Genomic DNA, 12,315 nt, shown 5'->3' with positions numbered 1-12,315 from the left:
TTTCAAATTCAAAGTATTGACATGTGAATGTACTTGTACTTTGAAGCAATATAATCATTTCCTAATAAATTATAGCACTAGCCATGAATTTTAATTCTGGGAGTTAGTGTTCATATGTATCAATCTGCTTATAGGGATGAATCACCATTAGACTGACATAAGCTGTGTTTAATTAGCTTTAAAGCATTTTTCCAAGAGCTTCTGTCCTTCCAGCTGAAGCTCCATTAATTTTCTTGGCTGCCACATTATAGAATAAAGTGAATATGCCCTTTATAGTAGAGCCAAGTCGTTTATTACAACTACTTAGAATCATTATTCCCACACAACAGAAGAATGTTTATTTCTTTGTGTCACAAAATATATAAACTTTATGGATTTTTTTCTATTTTCAAAGCTTTTCCACAAATGATAAGAATCCATTTGCACAGCATAATAAAAACCAAGCTTTCATTAATTGTAAAAATAAAATTAAAAAAAAAAACAGCTTGTAACGCTATCTATTCTTATTTGGAAGAAAATACAGACCAGAAGAATTGTTTCCAGACATCAGCAAATTTGAGACACTTAACCTATGAATTGCTTTCCTAACAGGGTGCATTTCCTGGCATAGGAAACTTGGCTTCCTTTTTGTCATTCATCAAGAAAGAGAGGGGAATGGAGGAAAAGAAGTAAAGGGGCCCCTCTTGTCTTCCCCAATCTATTGGGCTGGAGTAGGAGAGTCTCACTCAGTAACTCCCAGTTTTCTACCCACTAGATTTAGGAGGAAAAATTTCATCTCAATAACCTCTACTACCCTATTTACATTAATCTTTGCCTCAGCACCTTGTTTGTCTATCTTTTCGAACTTGGTAATTTAGTTTTTGCTTGTTTATCCTTTTACCATCTATCTCCCCAACTAGGCTGTAAGCCTCCATGAGGCAGCAACTGTGTTTCCCTCACCACTGAAGCTAAACGTTACAGGGATGTAAGGAGTATTGGGAGGAAAGAAGGAAATGGTTAAAATCTAAAGGACCACACTCCCTGGAATGGTAAATTATTCTAGTGCAACAACTCTAGACAGGAATAAGTCTTGAACAAAGTGGGAGCAGGCAGGGCAAAAGCAAACCCAAATCAGTGTCTTTTTGGGGATAAAAGTGAGAAACAAGCAGCCATGGGAAAGGAAAGCATATTCTAAGCACTCCTCATTTTGTATTTAATATTTCTTTTCTTTTTCTTCTTTTTTTTTTTTTTTTTTTTTGAGATGGGGTCTTGCTCTGTCACCTAGGCTGGAGTACAGTAGTGCAATCTCGGCTCACTGCAACCCCTACCTTCCAGGTTCAAGTGATTCTCCTGCCTCAGCCTCCCGAGTAGCTGGGATTACAGGCACATGCTACCACGCCCGGCTAAATTTTTGTATTTTTAGTACAGACAGGGTTTCACCACTGTTAGCCAGGATGGTCTCGATCTCCTGCCCTCGTGATCCACCCTCCTCGGCCTCCCAAAATGTTGGGATTACAGGCGTGAGCCACCACACCGGCCTATGTTTAATATTTCTTTTCTCTTTTTAGGTTTTATTAAGAGATTGCAATAGAATCGTGTTCAAAGTAAATATGTGCTCCTCACATTGAATTATGGTCTACACAGATCTGCCGGTCAGTCTGCCCTTTCTAACATTGTTTCTACAGGAGAATGAGTTACAGAGTCCAAATAACTGACTCACAAACATTTAGAACACAGCCACATCCTAAATTATACCCAAGCTCTCATGTCTATTGCCTCTTATTTCCCTCTTCTTCTTTTTCCTTCTCTTCTACCCATTCCCCTTTCTTTCTCTCACCTCTCTTTGTGTTTCTTATTCTCTCTCCCTCATACACACACATCCACACACACACATTTTATACCCTGAAACAATACCATAAACAAATAATCACACCAAGTCTTATATCCAGTTACCAAAGCTCATAATTTTTCTTAAATAGCATCAATTATGGCTCAGATATGTTGAGCTGATGCTACCCTATTGAACTCGCTCTATGCTTATTAATGCCCTAGTCGAGGCCTTCTACTTCATGCCTGGTCTGTCAAAACAGCCTGCTAACTAGTGCCCTGTTTCCAGTTTCTTCTCCTTTCCAATCATTCCACACACACCAGAAGCTCATACACTGCCTCGAAAACTGTTCTTTTTACTATATCATCCTTTTTTCTCACAAAACTTCAATGACAAATGAATAAGGTTTACTTTTCAAACTTGCAGTCAAGGCTCTCCATTTCATGGCCCTAGCCAAGTTTCAACCCTTACTTTCTAACACCCAACAGAGACCATTCTGTGCAGATTCAGGAACTTATTAAGATCATTTCATTATTTCCTGGGCACACCTTTAACCATCTCACATATGTGTCTTCATTCAGATGAGTTCTCTCTCTCCCGTCTTCCTTTAATTCCCAGTCATCCTTTCATGAACAAACCTGGCCCAAACCCTTGGTAAAAATTTTTTCAAGCACCTCAATAACAGAATTACCTTCCTATACTCTTTCAGCACTTAGAACAGCCCCATGCATTTGTGCAATGTTCTTACGATTTTTAAAAATTTCCTACGTAAGCTTCACAACCACCCTATGCAGTAAGCATTATAAGCATCTACACTATTCATACTTAGACAAAGATATTCAGGGATGTGAGGTGACTTCTCCAAGCTCACCCTGATGAAATGTAGCAGTAATCATCTCCAAACCCTGGCTTTCTGACTCCATATCAGATTCGTATTTGGCCCATACTATAAACAGTTGGTAATTATTCGCATCAATTTTTCCAGTCTTCCAAATTAAATTATAAGCTTCTGGAAGGCAATAGCATTATATAGAACTTGCCCCAGTACATAATCATACACAAGATGAAATTCAATGAAAATTTTATTAAGCAACTTTAAGAGCAGTTTAATCCCTCTACCCTCTACCCTATTTAAGAAGCTTTGATGGTACCTCTCTCCCTCTTATGTACAATATTTAAATTCTGAAATCTCAACTGAACGCTTTGTGATAAATGTGATAAAAATACATCTCAACTATTACTTCACTTCTTAACCTAGCTCCCCACAAAGCAAATTTCAAATTTCTTGAGGGTAGGTACCTTTGATGAATAAAATAAGATCTGCTGGTATTTAAATGTTGGCCATGAGTTGTAGGAATAAAACGTGAGGGCACACTATATTTTTAAAACTCACCTGAAGTTCAGAATCACCTGGGACACTTGCTAAAAATGTAGATATCTAGGATTCAGATTCAGTACTTTCTTAGTCATGTTTCTCTAGCCATGATTTTTATTGAACACAAGATCCCAAAGAGCATACTATGAAACAATAGATGAGTGGTAAAGTGACATTGACTAAAGGCTCAACAACAGACCATGATGTTTGTGTTAACCATGCATTTGTTTGGGCATGAGTGCTTGTGGTTTGTGACTCACCCTGTTTGCAAAATTCTTCCTGGTTTCTAAAAGAGGATTCAACATTTCAACATTTTATGGTGTTTCACAAGGAGCTTCTACAACATCTAAAATCTGGAAGTCACTGAACAAATAATAGGGCGTCTGAGAGAAGAATTTAAATAACCGAAAGGATTTCAAAACAGGAAAAGAACTTCATCTTTTAGAACTGAAATGAGAAGGTACTCACAGGCTCTCCCCGTGTTCCATCCTGCCCCGGAGCACCAGGGGATCCTGCTTCTCCCTTTTAATGATTTGATAAAAAGAAATAGAGAATTCAGTTTTGAGGTCTGCTTACCAAAATAACAACATATAACATTACATATTAAAGAACATTAGATACAAACAGAAAAATTAATATTACTTCTAGACTATTGATATTAACTTTTCCTGACATCAAATAACTTTTTCAGAAATTCATAAAGTGACCATATAAACAACAAAAATGTGTACATAATGGCAGATAATTGAGTTAAGTTATAAAATAAGTGTGGTACTGTATAGTCATTCTTATGAGCATAGACCATCTTATCTCCAAGGTAAATGTGACCAATATTCTATATCAGTCCTGTTCATATTTACTTTTTCATTTTTACTTTAAAACTGATCATTATATTGGACCTAATTTGACCTTGCCTTCAAAGAGTTACATTTTAAAGTAAAAACAAAACTTTCATTAGGAATGGAGCTATGTATAGGTTATTAGTTGAAATTATCTGGCACTTTAGCATACACCTATTTAAAATAAACATCTAAAATGCATATTTTAGGTAGCTGTTAAAATTATAATTGTTTTTAGTTATATATACCTTTATATTACTACGTTCAAGTTGAGCATCTTATTTTACATCTACCTTTTGGAAGCTAACTTTTTTCCCCAAATGAATCAATTGCTAGTGAATACAAAAGTATCTGACACTTTATCTACTAAAACAATAAATATTAGCTGAAAATAATCCTAAAATGTATAATATCTGCAGATTAGTACAACTATTAAACTGTCCGAGCAAAATAAAGGATAGCAAGGAAGAGCCTGTTGAAACATATACACACATGTACACACCCCAGACTTTTTGAAATCTAACAGTCATTATGAGCCATGCGTTTGTTTCTGTCCAGCAAAATGCTACATCACAACAAGCAAAGTTCTCTGCAAGCAATTTGCCACACTTGATTCATACCAGAAAGAACATTTTATCCTAGATGAAAGCAAGATAGGAAGTAAAACAAAAGCATTTTTTCCTGTAAATGTCTCAAATACCTGAGTTGAAATAAGTTTAAGGGAAAAAGAGTCTCAGAATGCAATGCATTGAAGCATATTACAATACTGTCATCCATAATTTCATATTCTAATAAATTTCCCAAAATTATAGAAAATAAAGCACAGAAGAGCCTCTAAAATGTGGCAAACATAATCAGCACTTAGAAAAAAATTCAACCATATTACATTATCTAAACAACAATTCTCCCACTTGTGTGAATTCCTGCATTTTATTAGACTGTGAAATGCTAACTAAAGCCAAATATTTCATCTATAACAGTTTTATTTACAAACACTAGATGACAATTGAGGATAAAAGGAGCAAAGATTAATGCTTTCCTGAAAATTAGCCAAATTAGAGGGAGAGAAGTTATTGCTAATCCAACAGTTCTACAGAAAAGCGTATAAAAATATTGGAGGAAAAAATGTTGGATCTACTTAGTTTGAAAGCTACAGTTTAAGAAGCCTAAAAAATTCAAGACAAGGATATGTTAGATCCTAATACTATGGAGAAACAATGCAATATTTTTATCTGAACTCAATACTTGTATCAATAGTCAGAAGGAATTTCTCATATTAGTAGTTCTCAAATATGGTCCTCAGACTAGGCAAGATCAACTTCTTCATTTAACATGGCAACTTCTTCAGAATGTAAAATTTCAGGCCATACTGCAGCATACTAAGCCAGAATCTCTGGGTGGGGTCCAGCAATCTGTGTTAATAATTTTTCCAGGTGATTCTAATGCAGCCATTTGAGAACCAGCACTGCTATAAGGCATTCGATCATTTAACTTCTCCTACTTCCAGGTACTGTCATATGTGACTTACAAAACAATCTGTAGTTTATATCTTCTGTATATAAAATAAAGGGGGTAAGGCAGTTGCCAAATAGTAGAAACAATTAATTTGAAATTATTAGGTTGCTGCAAAAGTAATTGCAGTTTTTGCCATCAAATGTAATGGTAAAATACATGATTAGATGACTACTTTGATTTATAAAATCATGACTACTTTGATTTATAAAATCTCTACTTTTTTCTACCTGTCCAATGACCTAATATCATTTTATTTTAATTAGCAGGAGTTTAAAAAACGTAAGTAGCCATCAGCAAAGTTTATCAATAATGAAGTTCCACAATTATTTGAAGATTTAACTGACTGTGTTCTTCCTACTTTATATTAGACACTTAACATATTAACCGAATAAAACATCACATTCTTTATTATCTATAGCAGTGATTCTTAAAATTTAGCTTCATCTGAATCACCCAGAAGGTTTGTTAAACTGCAGATTGTGGGCCCCAACCCAGAGTTCCTGATACGGTAGGTCTGGGGCAAACTCCCGAAAACTGCATTTCTAATAAGTTTACGGAAGGTGTTGAGACCGCTAGTCTTGGGACAACACTTTGAGAAACATTACTGTAGCCCAGATCTCAAAATAGACTTACAGACTCTTTCTGCATTTATGAATCCCTCTCTTCTATGAACTTCTATAGCATTGTATAGCTTTTCACTTAGTACTGAATTTTATTATGCTAAGTTGTTCAGCAGGTGTCTTGTTTATAGGTGTTATTTGCTTGACTTAAGCATTCTTTTAAAGGTAGAAAACATAACTTATATGAGTTTTTTAAATCACCTACAACACTTAGACTAGTGCCAAACATAATATAAAACTACAGGTACCCTTCTTTACAATCATTGGAGTATATCAAGGAAGGAGGAACAGACTATTTATTCCTCAATGTTCAGTTTCAAGGGGATAAAGGAAAAGGGAATAGCATTTGTGGATAAAGCTCTAGCATTTACTGTTGGACAATTATGCAGTTAGTTATTACAAGATAATGACCAGTCACCTTTACCTAAGAACACTCTCTTCATTTTTAAATAATGGATTTTAATAATGTTTCATCAAGAAATGAAAGGATAATTTCTACTTGGCATTTTCCTCGAAATAATCAAACGCAAGACACTACCAGCTTGTGAACTTTAGTATTGTTACCAGAACTTAACCTGATCACTTGATTACTTTTACAACCTGGATAACCCGGTGCAGGCCACTTTGCTTGGCATTTGAAAAAGTATAAAACATGGCCCCATCTCCAATTTATTGTTTTTCTATTCTGTTATTAACTCCCTTCTTGATATAACATAATTGAGAAAATGTCATGCTTAACATTATTCCTCCATTTAATTTCTGCAGCTAACGTCAAAAATGATTTATTCCACAACAAAACAGTTATTTAAAAAAAGGAAATTTAACTAAAACCAGGCATGTAAAACTTGCACTCCATGTGTATTTCCTTTCATGCTGTGGTCCTTGGTATTTACCCACAAAAAATAAAAGGATGGAAAGTAATTTAGTTTGCTTATAACAATCTTCAAAATCAGGTGGAAGGTATGGTTTACTGATCATGAAAATACAGTTTAATTTTGAGGAAGATCCTTGCTTTGTTAAGGAAACACTTTATTTTGACTTTGATCTTATGGCATAGTTTATTCTTCATTTGTAAACAAATCTCTAGCATGCCTGCAGATGTACTGAAGATGCAAGGCTGAGGAAGCTTCTCCTGGCTGACCGAGTAAACAGACATTTGGAAGGTATCATGCACAGCAGTGAGCACACAAACTATGGAACCTCACTGGAACCCTCACTCTGCCATGGAACTAGCTGTGCATGTTTAACTAAATCTCTTCATCTCTTTGAACCTGATGTTATGCATAAAATGACATTAATACTCCAAACTTCATATATTTTGTTTTTTAAGAAAACAAGAGCCTTTGTGAAAATGCCTTATGCAACTCTTGGCACAGAAAGGGAGATCCACTGCCACCAAAAAGTTGAGGTTTTAACAATCCTTTATTCATGATGTATTTTTTGGCTATATTATTTTCAAATAATATATATTATTTTAATACTTGAATTGCTATAGTTTGCCATTATAATTTTTGCAAAATGAGTATTTTTAAACATAAAGCCAATCCTTCTTTATTCTAGTTAAGATATCATTAAAAGGCCGGGCACGGTGGCTCATGCCTGTAATCCCAGCACTTTGGGAGGCTGAGACGGGCGGATCACGAGGTCAGGAGATCGAGACCATCCTGACTAAGAAGGTGAAACCCCGTCTCTACAAAAAATACAAAAAGTTAGCCGGGCGTGGTGGTGGGCACCTGTAGTCCCAGCTGCTTGGGAGGCTGAAACAGGAAAATGGCTTGAACCTGGGAGGTGGAGCTTGCAGTGAGCCGAGATTGTGCCACTGCACTCCAGCCTGGGTAACAGAGCGAAACTCCATCTCAAAAAGAAAAAAAATATATAGATATAGATATATAGATATTATTAAAAGCAGTAGGGTCAACAGTTTCATCATTATTTTCTGTAACTACGAGAGAATATTTGGGTATAACATGATTTCTAACCAGTTGGTGAGCAGAATTTTCATTGGTTGTTAAGTTATGGCTATGTCACCTTGGACAAGTTATTTACTCTAGTTCTTTGCTTCCTCATCTGTGAAAGGGTAAATTTTTTCCACTTACAACTCATAATGATTTATGAGATTAATGAGAAAATGCCTGTACAGTGCTGTAAAAAGAGCCAAGCTCTTGGAAAATATCCAATGAGTTACGCCTTTTGCTATAATTTGTCCTTTTCTGTCTTTGGTTCTTTGCATATCCAGCTTAAATACTACATTTAATTATTTCAATCACTTTCTAACTAAAATTCTTCCCCTTTACCTCACTCTGCATCCACCATACTGGCTTATTCAAATTCCAATGCTGAGTAAACCAAACTGAAAACAGCCTCAGCCTATGCTTATGTTCTAAGTATGGCTATGGAGGAAAAATACTACAGTAATCACACAGATTATAACTTCCAGCTTCAACTGGACTTCAATGCAACTTCTATATTTCCTGTATCTCCTCTCTACCACATTTTTCATGTATATAGAAAGTTTCTGCTATATAAAATATTCGCCAAACAACAAACGCTTTTTTCTCCTTGTCCCAACATTCTAAGAAAAAATGGGATACAAACATTCTGCCACCAAACCAACACACCTACCTGCATTTGCACTCATCCATTCCTCTTTTATTTTATTACAGTAAACAGGGGTCCTTCATTCAATCTAAGATAATTCCTTACAACTCTGTTCTATATCCCATTCTTTCCCCTTCTCTAAATAAGATGGAGCTTCTTCTCTGTGTGTAACTGTTTACTCAACATCTTCCCGTGGATGTGCCACAAGAATCTAAAATCAACACATTATGTTTCTCACTCCTCCACATCCCCAGCAAAAAACACACCAAGTCCCACCCAGTAATCTCATTAGCTAAAGAAACTTCTAACTTCATTATACATAAAAGAAGAGACAATCTACAACTAAGAAGTCCAGCAAGCTACCCAAACATGTACAACCCTGCTTATTATTGCAGGTTAAAATACATACAGGATATTTCAAATTTGAAAAGAATTGGCAGATAGCATCCAAAAAAAAAAAAGAGTAAAAAGAAAAACACAATAAAAACTTTTCTTATTTTCCTCACACAAAAATAAACATAAAGAAAACTGAAACAAAATGCTGTAACCTGGATTAACAAACATTATACAAGTATTTTTATTAGTTAAAAAATTCAGACTGAAAATGTATAAAAGGAATACATGAAATAATTTATTCAGGAATCAAAAAGGCAAAATCATCTCAGATGAGAACAATGATTAAATTACTAGAAACCCGGGGAAAACAGATTTAACTTAAAATTATAAATGACAATGAAGAGAAAACAAGCATAGCCAATAAAAATAGACTTTTGAAACACATTAAAAAGATCAGAAATGATAGAAGACAAAGAAATTTCAACGTATCTGTAATTGGAGTCCTTGAGCTATAAACCAAAAAAAAATAAATAAATAAATAACAGAACTTATATTTTAAACTATAATTCAAAAGAACATTCCAGAAAAAAAATAAAACCCTGAATCTTCCTTTCTAAAGCTTTTTGGAATAACTGGGATTTTAAATTCTGAAACATATGCTATTAGACTCTAAATGAAAAATTGTTTTTGTTTTAAACTCTCATCTTCATAAGAAAAAGAGTCACAAAGACAAGACAATTAGATTGACATCAGCAACATACATGTTGGCAGTGTAAGCAGTATTTCTAAGAAATTCAGAAAAAATAACAGTGAAGAACAGTGAGACAAGGGTTTTATAGTTAGCCAAGTTGTCATTCAAATAATAAAAGTGTAGAAAAACATACTAAAATATCAAGAATTCAGAGTACTGTATTCACAAGCCCTTCCAAAGGAGGAAAACCTTTATTAAACCCAAATGTGACTGTGGAATACTGGTAAAGGTGCTGGTGACAAACACCGAGTATATTTAATTGCAGATCTGAAACAAGGTAAAGTGTAAAGAGTATTTTATAAATATTATATAATCTGATAAGGTAGAAATAATATAATTAAACAAGAAGAAAAGTATAAGGAAAAGGAGAAAATAGAATAAATTCATTAATTTCCACATAGATAATAGGGTATAATTTAAATTTAACACAACAAAGAGTTGATGCTCAAGGTATGTAAAGGGAGAATAACAGAATTCTGAAATGGATATTTACAAGGAGTAGTAAACATAGTATAAAGACCACTAAAATAAAAATATAAATTTTCCTAAATCCCAAAGAAATTAAAAGCAGAATAGGAAAAGGCAACAAATCACACTGAGAAAGAAATACAATCAGTATAGCATAATTTACATAATAAGATAACAAAATTACAAAGGGAGTATTTTGACAGAGATAAGACCAAACCTATCAGACGATGAGTGAAAATAGACTTAATCTATTAAAATAAAAAAATTCAGATTGCTTTAAAAAGCAAAGAACAACTCTACACTTGATACAAGAGACACAACTACAACAAAGTGACTCAAAAAGCTAAAGCTAGACAATAGAAGGATGGGCAAAGGTGCAGCGAGCAAATAAAAATAATCAAAAAGAAAATGTGTAATCCTGATATTGGAGAAGGTAGAATTCAAGTGAAAAATTATTAAAGGAAACAAAAAATGTATTTTATAATGCCAAAGCCACAATTCAAAATGAAGATGTAGTAGTGAAAAATATCTATACAATGAATAACGTAGAAACTACATTCGTGAAACAGAAGGTGAAAGAAAAAATAGACAAAAATGCACGAATACTAGACACTAATACATCACTCTCTGTTCAAGACAGGCCAAACAAAGAATTAAGTTACAGAAGACCTAAATAAGATATTCAGTAAGGTAGTTCTTATGAATGTATATGGAGTTTTACACTCTGAAAATAGAGATTTACCTTCTCATATGCACAGGGAACATTCCTGAAAATTAAACATACAATAAGTCAAAGAAAAAATTCACTAAAACTTATAAAGAAGATTATACAAACATTCTCTGATACAGTGCAATAATATCAGAAATTAGCAACAAAATCTAAATAAAATGATTTTCACCCTAAAAAGACTTTTAACTCTTTAAACAACTCTTAGGAAATACAGAAAAACTAGAATTACAAAATTTCTTTTTAAAAAAGTTAATGAAAACATTGCATATCAGAATCAAGAGGATACAACTGAAACAATGATGAGAAAAATATTCATAGTTTAACTACTTAGATAAAAAAAAATGAATGTAAATGATTTCAATTCTCAATTGTAAAAGCTAGAAAAAATGTAGGAAAAAAGAATAAAGAAATAAAATAGGATAAAAATAAAAAACAAAAATTAAATGAAGACAAAAAATAAATTACAATGTTGGATCTTTGAAAAAATCCAACACAGGAGGGAAACCAGAAACATATAAAAGTAAAAAAAATAAAATAAAATAAAATAAAATAAAAAAGTAGAGAGTGAAAGCATAAATATTCAAAATAAGAAATGATGACCAAGGGAGAATAATCATTAAAACAGAGAAAACTTTTTAAAAATCATGAGAGGAACTTGCACAATTTTATACAAGTCACTTGAAAAATACAGATGAAATATTAGTTCCCTAGGAGAGTGAAGCTTATTATTATTGACCCTATGAGAGAAAGAAAGCTTAAACAGACAAATCCCCATGGAAAAAATAAGAGAAAGTTATCCAAGAACAAAAAAGAACCAGGCTCAAATGACAAAGGGGAAGAGTAGGAAAAATTCTGCAGCGCTTGATTTCAATTGTAAAGTATCAATAAGAAATTATTGTTACAATACATATAATACCAGGAATGAAATAAAGGACATTACTACAAACCTACAGACATTAAAAGGACAAGAATAAGGCAATATTGTGAACAAAATATGCTAAGAAATTTGCAAGTTAAATGATATAGACAAATTCATTGAAATGTACAAATGGCTGAAGGTTGCTCAAGAAGAAAGATAAAATCTAAATAGGTGTATTATTAATGAAAATGTTCCTTAGACATACGACACAACTACAAAGCTCAAGCCCAGAAGGTTTCACTGGCAAATTCTACCAAACATATAAGGGAGAAATGACACCAATGCTATACAAATGCTTTCAGAAAATAAATGCCAGTATTGCTTTGATATTGAAGCCAGACAAAAATATCACAAAAA

The 12,315-nt window shown here is 33.6% G+C and overlaps 1 protein-coding gene across 4 annotated transcripts in view; it reads right to left on the bottom strand.

Moving 5' to 3' along the window:
* COL21A1 (collagen type XXI alpha 1 chain) overlaps positions 1–12,315 on the bottom strand; it is a 198,055-nt gene that overhangs the window by 42,263 nt on the left and 143,477 nt on the right. For all 4 annotated transcript variants that reach the window (XM_030929568.1, XM_030929569.1, XM_030929570.1 and 1 more), the window contains one exon: positions 3,651–3,704. In XM_030929568.1, coding sequence (XP_030785428.1) covers positions 3,651–3,704 — 54 coding nt within the window. The remainder of the gene's footprint in view (positions 1–3,650; positions 3,705–12,315) is intronic.

The sequence above is a fragment of the Rhinopithecus roxellana genome, chromosome 4 (genome assembly GCF_007565055.1).
Source record: "Rhinopithecus roxellana isolate Shanxi Qingling chromosome 4, ASM756505v1, whole genome shotgun sequence".
Lineage (NCBI taxonomy): Eukaryota > Metazoa > Chordata > Mammalia > Primates > Cercopithecidae > Rhinopithecus > Rhinopithecus roxellana.
Note: the sequence above shows the minus strand (reverse complement) of the source record. Positions and strands in the feature narration are given on the sequence as shown.